The following is a 19,977-nucleotide window of genomic DNA, read 5'->3' as shown; positions in this document are numbered from 1 at the left end:
AGTTACAAAAATTAAAATAATAATTTATATATTATTTTAAAATCAAAATTTTATTTTAAAATCATAAAATTATTTAAAAAACAAAAAATTAGTTTCAAATCATAAATTTGAATTAAAATCATAATCTTAATTTAAAATTAGAAATTTTAAATTTTATTTTTAAATCATAAACTTATTTTAAAATCGGAAATTCATTTAAAATCTAAGGGACACAAAGTTTTTAGATATTTATTTAAAATCGTAATGTTTTCATTAATTTAAATTAAAATCACAAATTTTAAAATATGAAAATGGGGAGAAGAGTTGCAAAAGAAAGGGGGAAGAGGGGGCTAGCAGCAGGAGTTGGGAAGAGCAGTGGTGGTCGGATCGGCTAGTCCGATTGGGCTTTTAAAACACAACTTAACACATAAAATGGAGAATGGTTCTAAGGAGAATTTTATGGTCTGGTGTACCAAAGTTAGATTTTTGACTCTTGGATTTATATATTTAATTGTGACTTTTGATTTGCAGTGTAACGAAGAAGAAAAAAACTTGTCAATTTCTTGTTGGAGGCTTTTTTTTTTCCATTAATAACTAAGTAAAATTGTATTTATATTGAATTTTGGAGGTTAATAATTTAGTAATGGAAGTTAAGTAAGAATATTTTATATTATTAAAATATATAATTTATAATAAAAAAAATAATGTATTATTTAATATCATCTTCATTTTTATTTTATATGATTATATCAATGTTATTTAAAAATACTGAATAATAATTTTTAGTTTTTTTCTCAATCATTTAATATAAAAAATTAATTCTCATAAACTAAGGAAGTTGAGTTCATTTTGAATTCTAATTTTATTATCTTAGATAACTAAAAAAAATTAATTTCAATATAAGTTAATTAAAACTGCATTTTGCTCTAGTGTAATTCTCATTAATAAATTAAAATATATAATTTTTAAAAAATATTTATTTATTACATGAAAGAAGTAAGGATAAAAAAATTAATTTAAAAAAGGTAAATTTCATAATAAAAATATTTAATAACAAAAATCTTTATTTTATAAAATGGATAAATATGAAATAAAAAAGTTATAAAATTATTAAAATAAATTTAATAAATGTGAATTTTATAAATCAATTAAAATAGATATTTTATAATTTTGATTTTATTGTATGAAGGATTCACTCAAACTCTGTTTGGAAACTAAAGATATTGAGGCTCTTTTGGTGCAAATGTATGCATCTATAGGTGAAAATCACGACAAAATCTGTATCAGTGAACAAAAATAAAAACATCCAGATGCCTGCCTTAGTGCACAAAACACCAAACGCAGAAGCCAACTTTAAATATAAATATTCCAAACACAAATTTAAGGTGATGACTCACTAAGCGAAATTTAAGGTAATTAACATTCAGCATCAACTGTTGGCCTCAACCCTGGTTATACCCCAGGCCCTCAACCTTAATCCCCACTATTTCTATTTCCAACTGTTTCCAATGAAAGTTTAGATAATAAACAATAAAAATGTCCGTATAATCAATAATTCTTGGAATATGCAACTTCAATCCTTCTGCTGTACAATCAGAGGTTGTCCATCCATTATCAGCAGTTAAGAATGGCCAACCACCTTTGGAAATGTGACGATACCAAAATTTCAGATCTCCAGGACAATCTTCTAAGACCTTGAAAACAAAGTAGGAATAGTCGAGTAAAATCATTATGGACAACTGCTAATATACGTAGGTGATTTATGAGATCAAACTTCAATAGCAACATGAAGCTGAGAATTTTTTATGAATTGGTGTGCCTTCCTTAAAGTCAGACCATACTCTTCACCTAGGTTTGCTGAAATAATTGCTTGAACAGCAAAACAAGTATCCCATAATTGACTTCCATTATAACCCTGCAGTAAACAGATAGATAATAAAATTCAATAATTTCCAATAAAATGGAAATGGCACACCGAGATAAACTAGAAAGACTACGGACCTGCATTTTCATGCCGTCTTCAGCAATCCACAAATAATAAAAAATTCTTGGGATATGCAACTTAAAGGCCTCTGAGTTTGGATCTTCAATCCAGCAGCAAAGCATATTTAACACCTGTACAAATCAGATAACAGGAAATCAAGAGCTTCATGGAACAGAAAAGAACAGACAATTAGATCAAGAGCACCTGAGTAGAGTGGTAGAACTAAAGAAGCTAACTGGTTTAGTTCTTAATTAATAGTAATCGGTACATTTATTGACCTTAGTAATCACTACATTTATTGCAGTTCAAAGGACCTTTCTATACTTCACATGTACCTTGTTCACAGGCCCTATGCATATATACCGTGTATTCTCATCTTCATAGTGTACATGTTGCATTACAGTGCATAAGGCCTTCTCTCTCAACTTGTTTCCGGGCCAATGCCCCAAAATAGGCTCAAACACCTTATGAAGAGATGCCCATAGAATATCCTGAACCAGTGGATGTGGATAGTATAGATCTTCCTGGCAATAATTGTAAAGACAAATATCAAAATCAACTGGGAGCCTAAAGCATAAGAAAGATGCAATTGATCTTCTTCATAAATTTCCTTCTTAAATGCTTATTAAAATGATGTCATCATCATGAAACTGCAAATCAAATAAATTATGAGGAAAAAAAATGATTGAAAATCGAAATGCATATTGCTGGTTGACTTGATTTAGAATTTTAAGGAAATATAACAGTTAAACCACAACAAAAACCAGAATTTAGTTGTAAATTGTATACAATAGACTCCCATTCTTCATTAGGTGAATTACTTTCAAAAGATTGGCTCATTTTTGCAAGAGAACCTATTTCTTTTCACAACAGCCAAAAAACTTCTCTTAGACCCTTAGCTACTCAACAATAAATTTAGAGAAAAGGGTATTAATTAATATGTGACCATGTAAAATGTACAGAGATTTAGGGAGGATTTTGTAGTGGTGGTGAAAGTATGTTTGATTTATTATATCTGAAATCATATTATAAAAATTGACTTAAATGATTTGATTTAATTTTTAGGAGCGAACGCGATGGTGTTGAAGTTGTTAGAAATCCAAAGAGGCCTATCGGAGCTTGGATACATTATTAGTAAGGGAAAATAGAAATATGTAAAAGAATATGTTTTTTTATTTATTTTTTTGTGGTTGTTATAGTTATATTTGTTTGAATTTTTTTTGTAGTAACGATCAATTGACCATGATCAAAGAGAAGGATAAAGGAGTGAAGATAAATGATGATGTAAGGAGTAATATTGTTGTGACTAATATAATTACATTTTATAAAAAGAATTTAAATTGAGCAAGAAGTGGAATGCACTTTCAAAAGTAGAAAAAGAAGATTTCATGGCAAAGTTAAAAGAAAGTTCAAAACAATATTCACTTCAAAAGGGTGTGGGTCCAAAGGTAAATTTTTTGTAATGAATATAAAATTCAATTACTTATGTATTTGTTGCAAATTATATTAATGTAAACATGTTTGAGGTTTGTGTATCTTTTCAGTTATATCTTCAGACTTGATGCTCACCCGAGCAAGTGATTAGAGTTATTGAAGAATTAGAACCAAAGCAAAAAGCAACCATAGAAGAAATAAGATTTGGTAACCTCTTGCAACTTCGATGTAGGAAAATTGATCATGGGTTATGTCTTTAGTTGATAAATAGTTTCAATCCGAACACTTATATGTTAGAGTTGTATAATACTTGTATCAAATTATCCTCCATTGGTGTTGAATTTATTATGGGATTGAGGACAAGAGGGTTGAAGATTGACATGAACAAAGATGTTAGCCATAAGAATGATTTATGTAAAAAATATTGTGATAAAAAGGGGTGATTGCCATTAGTGATTTTAGAAAATCATATTAGGGAGGATAAAGAAGGTGGAAACGATTTCAAAGTTCGTTTTGTATTATTTGTGTTGGGTGCATTATTGTATCCAACAATGAAGTGTTTTGTGAAATGTTCTTTCTTACATCTTGTGGAAGACATCGATTAAATAAAAAAGTTGAATTGGGCTGAAATTGTGTTGTCTTATCTTGTGCACGGGATTGAAGAGTTTAAGATGAACCAAAAAAGTGGGGTTTTTGGTTGCTTATTGTTTTTAATGGTAATGTCCTTGTACATAATTTACATCATAGTGAATTTCGAATTTGTTATAATAAAATTTGTGAACTAACTATATATCTATGTAAAATATAATTGCAGTTATTCTACCACGAGCATATATCGTTCGAAGAGAAATTTCTACCGCTATATACTCAACCTTCTCCTCGGATTACTGCTTGGAGAGATGATGAAGTATTGGATATGAAATGAAGATTGAAAAAACAGGGTGGATATGTGAATGACAATGTAAGTTATAGTTTCAAAAGTCGTTTAATATTGGTTTAAGTTTTTAGTGAATTTAAATATGATATGTGTTATATTTTGAATATATTGTAGGTCAAAATATGGATGATACAAAATGAGATAAGGGATTGCATTGATGAAAATGCGAAGACAATGGAGGGGGAGAATGAGGAGGATGAGAAATTTGAACTCAATCCAAACAAAGATGTTATTAAATGAGTAAGTTTTACAATATTCATCGTGACTATCAATATTAGTAGTGAACCCTTGTATTATGATGTTATTAATGAATTTCCTATATATCACTAGGTTGATGGTGGGAGCTTAATGGAGATGGATAAAACCTTTCAACAATTAAAGACACATCTAATTGATTTGTCTCATGGTGCAAGTAGTAGTAGTTGTGAAAAAGTTTTTATTGAATTTGAGGAGAAATATACTACATTGAAAGGTCTCTTCCTTGGGTCAAGCGAAAAACCTTTGAGAATGCACGAGGAGGGAACGAAGAATGACATTCTCTCATGCGAGAGAAGTTTGGAAGATAAGGACAATAACAAAGGAAATGAATATTATGTTCACACTTTGTTAATTGACAAGTTATGCACTGAGGACTTGAATGGAAAGAATGAAGATGCATTTGCTACATCAATTAAAATGCATATCATTCCAGACAAAAATGTTGATATTTTACCACTACCAATCAAAAGAATTAGAAGAGATTATGGAAAGGTATGTATCCTAGAAAAGAAAAAATTATTTTCTTTACAACTACTTAACCATTCCATAGTAAATAGATGTATATTAATGACATTTTCCATATTAGGAACCATTACGAGCACTTTGTGGTTTTCCCGAGCATGTCATGAAAACATGTACATCAAGGGAGAGGAAACCAAGTAAATTCAAGATCTCCCCGTTTGTACACAATTTAAGGAAGATAGGAAAACGTCAAGTATCAGAGGTATAATACAAATAGTTTAATATCATGTTCTTATTTTTGATACTCAACATATATAGCTAATAATTATGTCTTGTTTTCAATTTAGTCAATCCCCATATCCATTTGTGAAGACGTGGTGGATGCTCAATCATTCAATGTACTTCAATCTCTTGTTGCTGATTATGTTTTCAATAAAGCATTGTCAAAAAGGTTTGTAGTGTCTAGAACATTCATAGATGTGTTGTTACAATTTTAGTCTTCATATTTTTCCAATTCAGTCAACAATGTTTTAACATATTATTATTTTAGTGAGCTTCTTGTTGACTTTGCTCGTGAACATGGAGTTCGTGGAGATTTTGATTGCTTACGTCCTAGACAAAATTTGTTGGATATTATAAGTACCTACTTCATTTATATAAAATGCGTGTTTTATTAATTAAACAAATTTATTAAAGTTATTGTTTAACAACAGGTAATAAATCTAGAAGCATCAAAGTTAAATTATTTTGAGAGGCAATTCATAGGCATACGAAGTATAAGATGCTATCTTCCCACGACATTTTCAGTAATCTCAGATATCTCTTGTTGTTTACTTACATATTAAGTACAATATACTAATGTTCGTATTATGTTCTATTATTAGCAAATGATTTTGTGCGGGAGTCCTCCTCTTCATTTTTTTGATAGAAAAACATCCATCGTGAGTAAGTAAATCAACGAATTGGATGATTGCGAGAAGGTTAGTAATAATTTGTAATATTTAATTGCATATATCAAATTTAGAGTAAATATTGTTTTCACATACAATAGTGTTGATATTATGTGCCCTTACTCATAGATATTGTTTTCCTAACTTTACAGCTATTTATTCTAATGCATGACGAGTGCCCCGATCATTAGTATCTTTGCGTCATTGAATTTAAAAACTCTCACATCCAAATTTTGGATTCATTGCGATCAAGGAGTCGAGACGAGTTCCAATTTAAGAGTGTCAAAACAGTGGTATGCTTTCAGCTATTTGTTTTCCTTTTAATTTGCTTTTTTTTTTCTCTTCCACAATTATTAACACTTTCAAAATAAATTAGGTTGAATTTTGTCAAATGTTCTTGAAACTGTATGACATAGGGAAAGATGTCTTCCAATTCTCCATTGATTGGGCTCCTTCAATTCTGACCCAAGATAATGGGTTAGTATGAATACATTACTCACATTAATATTGTTTATCTGAGCTATAATTATACATCCATTCAATAAGTTGTTTTTCTTTTCTTATATTTTTCTTAGGTGGGACTGTGGAGTGCATGTCATTAAACATATGCAGACATTCAAAAATGGTGATTCCATGAAGGCCTCCAACTTATGTAATTCTATTAAAATACGTCGGGAATAGCAAGTGATTTAGTTTTACACGAGGGAAACAGAGAAAAACAAACCATTTTGGCTATTGTTTGTACAAAGACATCCACACGAGCAATGAAAAAATTATTATTATGACATTTGTTGCTTTTTAATACTTATCATTTCCATCTCCACATATGTTCATGTCGATTAGGAAGTGGTGACCTTAGATGACCATACATGGTTCATGATCAAGTCAGTTTTATTTTAATATGCTATACTCTTCTTTCAATATAGTCGGCAAAATGAAATTGCAATATATAGCATCATTCATTTTCGTCATGTATGATTTTGTACGATCTATTAGATTTTTAGATGTTTTTTGTCCTTATATATTTTGGGTTGCTTTTCAAATATATATATATATATGAAGAAGGAAGATCAAGCTTCTCCCAAGAAAATTCTTATGCAGAATTTGATGATTCAACAAGCTACCTTCCAGACAATGGTGACGATTGTGAAGGAATCCTTCCTCCAATAAGAAGATCCAAGTAATCATCAGCCTTATGTCTTCCTACCATCAAGAATATTTTACAGCTTTGCAGTTTCAGCACCAAAAGCAGCAAGCATGTGACTACACAGTCTAAAGCAGCTTGTCGGTAGTCTTCTCAGCCAAAAGTGGGTTTTTTTTGGTGGAATTCGGTGGAAAAGTGAATTTTACTATTCACTATTCACTATTCATGCACGAGATTACTATTCATGGCAGTTAGTCAAAAAGCAAACAATGCTTTGTCTCCTCTTTTTGGCTATTTAAGGAGGCTTGATCCTCACACACACACACACACACACACACACACACACACACACACACACACATATATATATATATATATATATATATTCATTTATCTATGGTCAAAAGTATATAGTCAGTTTCGGTGGGAGTATAGGTTAGCCGATTCATATTTAGCAATTAGCAAGAGTGAATTACAACAAGGACTTCTAAAGGCAGTGTTACCAGTTGAGAAATGTGCTTCAATTGGTACTAATCGGTCCATCTGTTCAGTTGCGTGCAGTGTCTATCAGCCATGAAATTAAGACAACTGGTTGAGAATATTCCTCAACCGGATAATGACCTTATGGATGCAGTGTCTACTGGTAGAGGATTTTCCCCAACCAGCTGAGGAAATTTCACAAACAGTTCAAGCAATATTGGATGTAGTGTCTAACAGTTGAGGAGCTCAAATGACCGACTGATGAAATTTCTCATTGAGAAATTATTGTATGCAGTGTCAATCGGTTGAGAATTTTAATGCAATCATGCATTTTCTCAGTACAACTATCGTCTGATAAATAACTATAAGTGGTAGTGGATACTTTTCAACCAGTTAACATTGGTGATTGAGCCATTAGGTACAATTAAAAGGATTGGAAATGATGGAAACTACAATTCCAAATTACCGAATTATGATTTACCCATTTTGAGTTATATCACTACATTTACCAATTGCATATGAATTACATCAAATCAATTACTTTCTTATAGTTAATTTATAACCACCTAATTTTCAAACTTTAACCACATTTTCCTTTAATTATATCCTCATGCCCAACTATTTTTTTGACATAATATAAATTAATTGGTTTCCCGTTTGACCAATCATTTTACCACTTGTTATCAAATAAATTATAAATCTGGAGGATAGTGCATTTTATCAATCAATTTGACTCTAGTTGGGAATTCAAACTTTTCATTAAATACTTGGTTTAAAAGTACATATTAGCCAAAGTGATAACGTCAAATGATAAAAATACCGATTTAATACTTGTCATCCCTTACTCTGTTAAGGAATAACAAAAAGGTTGCATATCCTTTTCATTTGGAGTATTGTTTGGATCCTCGCCTTCACGTGGTGTTGTAATAGTTTCTTCATATTCCTCAAATCCTGTTATCTGCACATGCACATTCCATGGTTAAAATTGAGCCATCCAATTCCATTCCAATTACTTCAACAAAATCATTAAGTAATGCATAATTAAAATTCATGTCCAAAATGTTTTCGATCCCCGAGCTTACATTGCCAAGTACTCCAAAATCTATATACATGTCAGATGGGTCATTCCACAAATTCTCCCCTCCCATTCCCTGCATTTTCAAAGATTAAGTGTTGTCAATTACTGTTAAATTAGATGTTATCAACGCTTATGTTGTTATATAACAAGCCTATTATACATGAGGTAAGGTGCCAAACATGTGACTTGATGAATTTATTGAAGGCATCATTTCCATTTGAATGTCACATTGGGAAGACAAATTACCTTCCTGCACCATACTCATAATGCAATGAAAAAAATTGTGTTAGTTATTTATGTAAGTACACCTAAAAAGCTTTAGATTAGCGACAAATTCTTATTCAATCTCACATACCATATCACGCTGATTACCAGTATGACGGATTGTAGCTTCTGGAAACTTTCAAATTGTGTGGCCCACTCTTTTACAACAACTACATAGTCTTCCTTTTTGAAAATTTGATGCAACTTTGCTTGGATTTCCTTTAGTCTTCAATATATTTGGATCACGAACTTGGTGAGGACTTGTGGCTCCATCTGCTGCTACTTTTTTGCCTTTCAAATTACTCTTATAAAGTTCCTCCATTCTCACCGTTAAATTTTCTATTTCATTTTTCGTTAGTAGAAATGAAGATGACGTATCTGACGCATAGTAGGAGAGCTTGTTGCACATTGAACTCATTGAACCGTACACTATAAGAAAGAAGGGCAATAATGACGCTTTTTAGGCGTCAATAAATGTATAAGATGACACTTCTCAAAAGCGTCCTTTTCGCCCCTGTCAAGGAATGGGTGCAGACAACCATATCGCTTCTAGAAAGCGTCATTTATAAAAGCACTTACATTGACACTGATCCAAGTGTCATCTTTCCAAAAGCATGACATTCTTTAAGTGCCATTATTCCACCAAATTTTCAATGTTGACACTTTTAAAGCGTCATCTTTAATGTTCATTATCTTTGACGCTTTATAAAGCGTCATTGTTGATTGATCTATATTGACACCTTGAAAAGCGTCATTATTGATCTACCTATGTTAACACTTACACTAGCGCCAATGAATGTCCAAAATATCATTTGTCTATTTTGACACTCAAAAAAGTGTCATCTTATGTGGATAATAATATTGAAAACCCCCCTATTAAAATGACATATTTTGTATATCCTGTTATATATAATTTTGGCTGCATGATTTTTTATAAAGTACAAAACAATAACTTCAATATTAATAACTATATCTTCCAAAAGAAATTGAATAAATTTGGGAATAATATCATGATAAAGAACTAATGTCTACATAGTTAATTAATACGTAAATTTGTAAATGTATCAAAATATTTACAACAAGCATATTTTCCAACTTCAAGAAAAAACAAGTACACATGTACCAAAAAACAAGGTCTCTAAATTCCTCATCAAAAATAATATTACAAGAAGAAGAAGAAGCCAAAATTATTTCTAGCCAAAAGTACATGTTGGTTGCATATCTACTCTTGAACTTGAAATCTTTTACCTGTATACATTTAAAAAAAAAACAATACTGAGTGCCAACAAACAATCCTGTGTTGTCATGGCAGTGGCCCATCTAATGAGCACCCTGAGAAATATCACTACTAATAAGATGATGTGCAGAGAGTACAATACAAAATAAAATCAGCAAAAGACCAAAAATCTTTAAAAAGAATGTATTAAAAAGATAACGAGGAAAACAACCTATGAAAGTTAGATAGAACCCCTCAAAGGAACCTTAAATAATAATAATACTAATAATAATATCCTTTATAATAATATATTCCACAACATTACAGGTATATTATATAAAATTTTAAGTATGTTTATTTTAAATTTTTTACATGAGCAAAAACTCCACATCAAACAAGATTTTATAATTTCACTTTTTAAAAATAGTTTTCACATTTTTTAATCACAAGTAAGAAAAGAAAAAATAGGAAATAAAAATTATTTGGCAGGCTTTATATACTTTTTGTATACTTGGGTTGTAAGCCATCTATTAGGCACTTCTTCAATAAAATATCTTTGCTTAAAAAAAATTTATATATATTCATCTTAGTTTGTGGATAAATGTTCTTCATCAATAAGCAGTAAGAAAGGATAATTATCATTTGGGATCACTGAATTGCTTTAAAGGAGTTCTAAGTCTAAAAGTCAAGTTATTGAGAACATGATAACAATAAGATTGAAATGCAATGACTACATGAGCAAAAAACATGGAATTTTCCATAAAAGAAGCCAAAATATGCAATATGTTGTCAGGAAACCAGATATCTATATGAAAAGATTTTGTTCCTGGAACTGACTTAGAATTAGAATCTACAAGATGCCTTTGGGTTTCCAACGCTCTTTGAACCAATTTTCCATAACCATCTCTACCTATAAACATTAAGGAAGCTTCAAAAACACTAAAAAATAAAATAAAAAATAGGGGAATTGAATTAGAAACTCCAAAGTACTTTTATTTCTCTGTTTTGAGATTGTCCCAAACTTAATAGCGAAAGTATGTCCCGAACTTTAAGAGTTATTTTATGACCAAATGTGATTAAGGCTTCTAATTATGACAACAAGATGCAATATTCACTGAGAATAGACATTCTTTCATCTTTAGATATACATTCAAACATAAGAACCCAATTGATTATTACCAATAAAAAAATCCCAATTGATTATCTTACCATTTCACAAAATCAATGACTTTAGTAAAATTGACATCCAAAATTAATGTGTATCAATTAGAAATAAATCATATCATTTACCATGGATGACCTTCATGAGACAAAGAGTCTGTTCGAGAGTTACCTTGATTAAAGCGCTTTTAGCCTGTAGCACTTTTAGTCTATGATACTTTTGTTAATAACACTTCCATTATGACCACTTTTAAAGAGAATAACTTGGGGTTTGGCTATAAATAAAAAAATGATTTGATATTGTTTTTGGTAATATGTCACATAACCAAAAAATAATAATAATAATTTTTGGAAGAATCACCTATGTAGTGATTATCCAAAATTTTAAAAGTGATTTTCAAAATTTTTTCAAATGCCTAATTTCTATAACAAAGTACTTCAAGTTTTTCTCACTCTCTCAAAATCATTCACTAATGGGCTCTAAATGGGTGTGTTTTTTTTCTGATAGGAAAAAAATAATTAACAGCTCTAATGCATGCATCCAAAAAATAATTACCAACTCTAATGCATGCCTCAATATTCCAAACAAAATAATTGGGAAACAAGACATCCAACGTAAGGAGGTCAAATGCCCTAATATAGAAAAGAGATCACGTAAAATAGACTAAATGCCTAATTAACCAAGTAGGAGGCTTGACCATTTCCTTGGTGGAAAAGCTATACAATAAAGGCATGATAGTCACCAGAAGTTCCATGCTAACACCTAAAACTTCAAGGATAACTTAGCAAAAAGCTAAAAAAACTAGTGAAAGCATTAGAAAATGGGAGAAAACATCTATAGAGCTAATCTATAAAGTAATAATAGTGAATGAACACCAGTTGGTTTTTGGGTGAAATCTCTCGTATGTTTGGAGATAAATGCTAATTTACCAACCACCCTAAAGCCAAAATTTAATTTTGATAGAGTATCTTTAACAAATATATAACTATCAATTTTCTAGATGAGTTAGAGTTTCTTAGAGGGTGTTTTAGCATTTGTACATGGACATAAAAAAATACTCATGTTTATGGCAATGCTTAAGAACTTCTAGAACATGTGGAAATTCTAAAAATACAAATAGATTTAAAGAGCAACAAGTGTAGAACTCATAAAATCAAAAGAAAAATAATGGAAAAAAAATAAAGAAAACATCATTGGTAGCACACATAGAACTCTAAACTTCTAAATGCTCGCACCTACAACAGAATTGTAATCAATGGAAGTACTTCTAATGATCTAAACAGAAAGAAGAAATCTGTTTGGATTTCATCCTAGTTTACATAAACCTAAGAGGGAAACCCCCTGGATCAAACTTTGTCAAAGCTACATTCCCACTCAAGAGTAGCTCTAGTATTCTTCTTAATTCTCATTGATTTGTAGGCTTGCCTGAAATTAATCTTAAGAGCGGCATTCTTCTAGAAATAACATGTTTCCAAAACCTCTCAAATATTAAGAATTCAAAAGGATGTTAGCCTCACTAAATAAGCTCTCATTTGGCCTTGACATTTTTATACTTCTTTCTTTGTTATTTTTTACAATTAATCTGGTTGATAAAGTGCAAAATTTTATTATCAAATAATCTTATATAATTTAACAATAGTTTTTCAAGAGTCATCGTATAATGTCTTCCATTTTCAATAATAACTTCTTTTTAGGGATTATATATATATATTCCTTTCTCATTCTGTTTTGTGTTAAAACCTTGGAATTTATTTTTGGTAAGAAAATGGTTTATTTAATTAAAGCTTGATTTAAGCATCTCTATTTCTTATCATTATCCATCAACTATTTAAATATTATGTTTGAAACTCATTTTGAAGTATCATAATTTGCCAAAAAATTCAAAGATTTTTTGTCACATCATCAAAAGTAAAGTGAAACACAAAATATAAGGAACCTCTATTAAATAGATAATAAATGAAGTATTTCCTATTACCAAAAGATTTTTTCTTCTTCAACAAGAATGAATAAATCCAGGAGAATAAATTCTTACCAATGCCAATACGTTCACCAATTTGAAGATCCTCCTATGGGATTTCCTATTTCGTAACCTCAGTCAGCATTGGGTTGATCTTCTCACTATGAGCATTGGAAGGAATAAGCAAGCCATTGTTGGTTGCTTCCATCCATCCCAAGTAAGAAGTCTTACTTACATGCATATTTCTAAGAAATTTAAATAATATAGATTTAGAAACTAAAGTGAATGATGCAATGAGATTAACAACATTAAGTTTTATTTTACCCAATGGTTGTTTTAATCTGGTTTTCCTTTCCTATACTTTTTCTCTGCTATGGTCTTTGGCGGCTATTTTAATCTGGTTTTCCTTTCCTTTGCAATTGATTTTCAAGGTCTCAAACTTGTTGAGAAAAATTGCAACCAATCATCTATTTCATTGGATGAGAACTAATCAAAAGCTGACAAAAGTTGGTTACACTAATTTGTGTTCATGTAAAACTTGAAAAGAATAATTTGATACATCTATTTTATTAAGATATTAAATTTTAATAAATATGCTCTCTTTTAAATATGCTTTGTTTATGTGCTCACAAGGCCATCAATATAGGAATTCAAATGAAGTTCAACTTTTCTAAGTTTTGAAAGAAGCGAGGACATGTACAAACACCAGAGCTACTTATGCTGAGTTTTATTAATAAATATAATCACCAATAAATAAGGTATTTGACATTTGAATCTTGAAATAAAATTTTGTTTCTAATTTTTTTTAGAAGCTACTATTAAAAACTATTTTTAAAAATATTATAGAGTCAAATGTGTCTCATCACCTAAGGTTGTAGACAAATAGCAGGTTCAGGGTGCAAGGTACAGCATGGGAAAAGGAATTGGAGAAAAAAAAAAATTAAAACCAAGATGGCTAAAAACAGGGGGATGAGTGACAAATGCAAACTACCAACAAAGAGGACATCCACTTGTAATCATTCTTCATCCACTTTGATGCCCCATTCACTTCTTAACAAATCTCTTCTCTCTTATTTGTTTTTTAGTGTCTTAATAATCCTCTGACCCTTTATTACGTCTCATCTCCATTCAACCTTTCTAGAAAATGAAATACAGTTTCTCTCAATAGTGATGATGATTTTGCATATGCAAACAACAACTGGGCATATTCTGACTCTAGTCCATTTGGATGAAATATTTTTTGCTTGTCTCTCAAGGAATCCACCAGCTCCAATCTACAACAAATAAAGGAGAGCTCACACACAACCCACACTATGGGAAGACATCATCTTTATATAAAGCTTTGATGAGGTGAATGATGAAACCTGGGAAAACAACTGTCAGTGACTTTCCTTGTTGATTCTTGGAGTTTCAATAGAGCCCGAGCATGTAAGCCTTGTATATCTCAACCAAGCAAATGCATGAGATCCAACTTCATATTCCCACTTAAAGGCTACCACTATGACTCCCTCTATCCAAAATAGAAGCACATCACATAATTAAATTTTAGCAATGACAACCAAAGCTATATTCGTGAAAGAGGGAGCAATGAACTCGATTCTGTTAGAGAATATCATCTCCTTTAAAATATTCCCTCAATGTCGTGTACAACATGAAAAATCATAAAACATATTTATGATGAGTTGATAATGACTGTTTTAAGAGGTCTAAAATACCTTAAAACATATCCTAAAATAGATAATTAAAAACATACAACTCCAGCAAAATCTATTCAAAACCTAAAATATATTACACTGAGATTGAAGACGTTGACATTTCATGAAAGGTTAAATTTAATAAACCAATTGCAAAATATTAGATAATAAAGTGCAATTTAAAAATCAAAAGACTTACCAATCAGATGCAGTAACTAGAACTCCAACCCAAAGCTGCAAAAACCCAGAACCAAGAATCACCTCCTAGATATTAGCCCCAATCAGGGCCAACTCTGCCATGAATCACAACAATAGTCCAACCCATGTGATACTCTTTCCTATGGATTTGGGCAAGATGATGCCCAATGGCCACCCCAACCCTTGCGCACAATAACTAGATCAAGAAGGGAAGTGAGTCTCGTTTGATGGTAGGTCAAGTTTTCATCAATACATATCTATTTCCCCAATTTAAAAAATAAAGAGGTTTGTGTCTTTATCTTTGCCCATTAAAATCTTATCTGATAACTCACATGTTTTAACAGTGACCTTATATCTTATATTAATGATCAGTCATGACAAGAAACTAGTAAACCTTCCATATTCCATTAATATCGAGCATAGAGAATGTCCTAGTGTCCTAAAAATCTCTTTTAATGATAACCAAAGTAAAAGAGTCATTCAGATGATTTAAGTTTTTATCCATGAACCAAAGGGAGATACTGTACTGGTGGCCACAGGATTCATACTTAATTTGGGTGGGTTACCACTGAAGTCCTGTCTGCCTAGAACAAGTTCAACACCCAATGGGCCTATGATCTATTCAATTCAGTTGGGTTGTGCTGGATTTGGGCCCAGGGTCCAGCCTGAAGTTAACCCTAACAATCTGTACAAAGCATCTATACTAATATTAAGTCCAAAATTGCTGTTCTATATATCTCTTTCTATCTATAAAAAGATTCTTAACATTACATGGACTAATATGGCAGTTATTTCTGTTAAATTCATCTATTTTTTCAGTTTCTTTCTTCAACTTTTTCATTTCACATGTTATATATATATATATATATATATAGAATGTATAAGAAGTTGAAGACATAAGCGAGAACAAGATTAATTAATTAATCTAAGCCCAAGGTGTTCACCCTGCCCAAATTTGAATTGCCACTTTCTCATTATATTATTCTTCAATACATTAAATTAACTAATTAAAGAAGTAGAATAAGGTCTAACCTTTTTAGTGTTGAATTCTACTCAAGAGAAAAAGATACTGCAGACCAGACCATTTACATCGTCTTGTAAAATCTCTTACTCTCGTAAGGAGACAATCTTTGAAGCTAAACCATTTCTTTGGTTCAGTCACATAAGCATGCATACCCTACATATACTATATATTCATGTTCCTACGTGTTCTTGCAGATTTTGACACAGATGGGATCACCTGCATTCACCAGAGAAGATCACTGCTGGGCTTAACCCGAAACTGATTTTTCCAGAAATTTTCACGAGCTGCTTCGACCTTAGCTCGCTCTTTTGGGGTTCCATAATCAGGATCAAACTCCCATATCTGTCTTCCCACAAAGTTGTTGGTGCTGAAGATGTAGGGATCATTGCCTCCATCTGCAATCTTAAGCCTCCACATTTTCTAACTCTCCCTCCCTTCCAAAAAAACTGTCCTTTCTCTGAAATCATATCTACATACTACCCTTCATTTCTCATTTGTATATAGCTTCGCAACCTAATTGAATAAAGGAGACATGCAGCACAGGAGTACCTCGCGGCACACTAACCAAGAATGGAACAGGCATTAATTTGGATGCTTTTTTTCTAAGTTACGTGGTGGTATCCATCAACTTTAAATTTGGATTGGATCATTGAATGTATATGACGAGATATAAACCGTCAAGTGAAAATACAAACAAATGGAATCACAATTCAAGAATACAAAGAAATGAGATCGGGTACAAACAATTATACTTGGTAAGGTAAGTGAACCCTTTTTCTAATTCATTTCTAAGAAGATAGGATTCTACCAAAATCAAAGCACAGAAATCTTGGAATCTGTCTAGGAGATCTCATTGGCATCATGCTTACGTGATTAATGTCTTATAATTCACTTGCTGAAGGCTCCTTTTCTTCTAAATCTAAAATAATAATAATTTTTAATATACAATATAGTATCTTCTAAAAGAAAATTTGGACTTATTCTAAAAATCAACGACCCACAAAAATTCAGCAATGATTAGTCTTTCATTTAAAGGTGTATGGCACATATACTGTACAATTGAAGTCTTGGCCATTCTGCCAACAAGTTTAATTATCTTCCTCAGCATTAGCCCTTGTGGTCTAGCTCTGGTTTGTCTTCTTCCAATGATGGCTGTATCACAGTGCGCAGTGCTGCAATATATCTCTTTAAAGAAAAGACAACTATTTTGTCTCTGGTGGTGTTGATCTCAAAGCATATAATAATGTGGAAAAAAAATTGATGGATGTATTGTAGAGTTTTTTTCGTTCAGAGTTTTCAATTTTAGTAAGGGAGATTGGTGTTTAAAATCTCTGGGAAACACTATGAAAAGGAAAGACTTTGTACAATTCTAGTTCAATAATTGAAGAAATAATCTGGGCCTGCTCATGAATATTGGATATTACCCAAACCACGTAAATTATGTGTCTAATGTGTACTTGTTTGTGTTGGTTTTAATTAATTCTCAATCTTTCTCAATAGACTTGCTGCTATTTTCTGAGTTATTATTACTTTGTTCATAACAAATTGGTATGAAAGGAAGGTTGAAATGACAACTACAAAGTTTGACATCGAGAAGTTCACGAAAGGCAATGACTTCAATTTGTGGCGAATTAAGATGAGAGCACTGCTGGTCCATCGAAGGTTGGAAGATGCTCTTAGATGGTTTGAAAAACTGCCTAGTAGTTTGTTTGAAAATGAGACGAAAGATTTGATGAGTAAAGTGCAAGCTACAATCATCTTGTCATATGGGAGATGAAATTCTCAAGGAAGTTTCAGATGAAACTACTACTTTGGGAATTTGGTTGAAATTAGAAAGTCTGTACATGACAAAGTGATTACTACCCAAAAAGTGTTATTTTACACCTTTAATTCATTATGTTTTAAGCACTTTTGTGTAGTAGTTCTCCATCTTTATTCCAATTGGCATGTTAAGGACCTAGCAATGACTTCTAATCATATTTGTGGCTAGTTTTAGTGTTTTGACAGCTTTTTGGATCATTAAGACAAGCCAAGTAAAGGAGAGAAGCAAAGAGGAAAAACAAGCAAAGTGAAGAAAACAAATGACAGAAGCTGCAGTCTTCTTTCGCACTTTTGGAGCACTTTCCGAAGTTCATTTTCTACATTCTATATACCATTTCAAATCTCAGGAAGTCAAGAATCTAACGCTTCAAACTGTGTACGATTTGGAGCTGAAATGAGGAAGATATGGCATTCGGAAGACAACTGCATCAATCCATGGGAACATCATTTCGCAAGGAGATTTTCTTCATGGTGCGAAATTTGGCCATTTCGCACCATGAAGAACCACCTTGCGAAATTTCGCAAGGTGGCTTTTCACCTTGCGAAATTTGGACCCTTCATCTTTCCCCTTTCGAAAATGCCTTTGAAATCCTCTGTTTCTCCACGCATGCACCACCGACTTCCCATATATTTTTAGCTTGATATTTTCTCGTGTAAATTCCTTTTGTAACCTTGTATTGAGCCGACTTAAGGCTTTATCTTGTAATTTTGCTATATATAGAGGTGCACAACGCCTCCAAAAGATATTGGGGGGAATTGGGGATCAATCCTCTGTACATTAACTTAGAAATATATAAAGCTCTGTTTTTCTCTCTTCTCCTGTTCTTCCCCATTTCTATTTTCTTAGTAGCCAAACAACCTATGAGGGCTTTTCCTCAGAGGATGATTGGCTAAAACTTTTAGTTTCTCAAAGTATGGATGTTATGTGATGGCTTGGATGCAATCCCATGGAAATTTCTCGCACCTGGAAGGTAAGGTAGTCGTTTTTCATTAATGGTTCATTAATGCAAAGTTTGGTTTTTATTTCCTTTGGACAACTTCCAAAGGCCAATACTTGATAAGCTTTTGGATTTCTATCCATTAGTTATCTCCTACGAGCTATTGGAAGGTGAGGTTTTCAATTCCAAGTTTTGCATTAATCCGTTAGAACCAATTTCAATGGCCATTGAAAGGCGAGTTTATCACCTGGAATGACTTTGAGTTGCCAATATTTGGTAAGCTTTTGGCTTTAGACCATTAGTTATCTCTTACGAGCCATTCAAAGGAAGTCTAAGGTGAATAACCATTGATGAAATTCACTACCATCTGTTTTGCCATTTTAAAGGATTAAAACTTGATTTGCTAAATCCATACCGGTATGGGAAGCAAGCATCACCATAGTTGCAATCCCAACGCGAGGAGCCTATCCTGAGATTTCCAATTTGCATAAGAGCCAAAGCATAGCTATCCTATCTTTGAGAAATTTGTTTTTACACCCTTTCATTTAAGTGTTTAATGTTAGCTTAGATTAGTTTAAATCTTTCTAAAACATTTACATCTTCTTTTAAAGCTAACATCCATAAGAAAATCACATATTTTCCTAATTTGAATATCACTAGTGTTTGCGAAAACCCTTCCCAGTGAACGATCCTAGAACCACTATGCTATAGTAGCTTGGCTACTTTAGTAACAGTATTTAAGGTATAAATTTTGTTGATACGCCTTTAAAGCTAAGCTACCATGAGTCGCATCACAAAGTCTCTTACAAACAAGTTGTATCAACTTTAGATGGATGAAGGCATGACAATTAAGGATCATCTTGATCTATCTAACAAGATTATTCTTGATTTGAAGAGTGCTAATGTAAAGATTGAAGACAAGGACTAGGTTGTCCTGCTACTTTGTTCACTTCCCAGTTCCTATGAGAATCTTGTTGATGCGATGATATCTTGAAGA

The 19,977-nt window shown here is 31.9% G+C and overlaps 1 protein-coding gene across 1 annotated transcript; it reads right to left on the bottom strand.

Annotated features, from left to right (window-relative positions):
- Positions 1 to 1,747: 1,747 nt before the first annotated feature.
- Positions 1,748 to 16,638, bottom strand: LOC132254304 (cycloartenol Synthase-like). The gene is made up of 7 exons (XM_059739615.1): positions 16,448 to 16,638; positions 8,953 to 8,956; positions 8,711 to 8,779; positions 8,474 to 8,586; positions 2,299 to 2,530; positions 1,981 to 2,094; positions 1,748 to 1,894 (listed from the first exon to the last, which is right to left on the bottom strand). The coding sequence occupies exons 1-7, from the start codon at positions 16,636 to 16,638 to the stop codon at positions 1,748 to 1,750; spliced, it is 870 nt and encodes a 289-aa protein (XP_059595598.1).
- Between the last annotated feature and the right edge of the window lie 3,339 nt (positions 16,639 to 19,977).

The sequence above is a fragment of the Vitis vinifera genome, chromosome 9 (assembly GCF_030704535.1).
Source record: "Vitis vinifera cultivar Pinot Noir 40024 chromosome 9, ASM3070453v1".
Lineage (NCBI taxonomy): Eukaryota > Viridiplantae > Streptophyta > Magnoliopsida > Vitales > Vitaceae > Vitis > Vitis vinifera.
The sequence above is the reverse complement of the archived record's forward strand: the minus strand, read 5'-3'. Positions and strand labels throughout refer to the sequence as shown.

What these genes read in the sequence shown, in the direction of transcription:
- LOC132254304 (XM_059739615.1), bottom strand. Translation starts at nt 16,638, where the DNA reads ATGTGGAGGCTTAAGATTGCAGATGGAGGCAATGATCCCTACATCTTC. An exon ending in GCATAGGGCCTGTGAACAAG is followed by an intron (nt 2,095 to 2,298) that starts GTACATGTGAAG and finishes TGATTTGTACAG; the next exon opens with GTGTTAAATATGCTTTGCTG. An exon ending in AAGACGGCATGAAAATGCAG is followed by an intron (nt 1,895 to 1,980) that starts GTCCGTAGTCTT and finishes TGTTTACTGCAG; the next exon opens with GGTTATAATGGAAGTCAATT.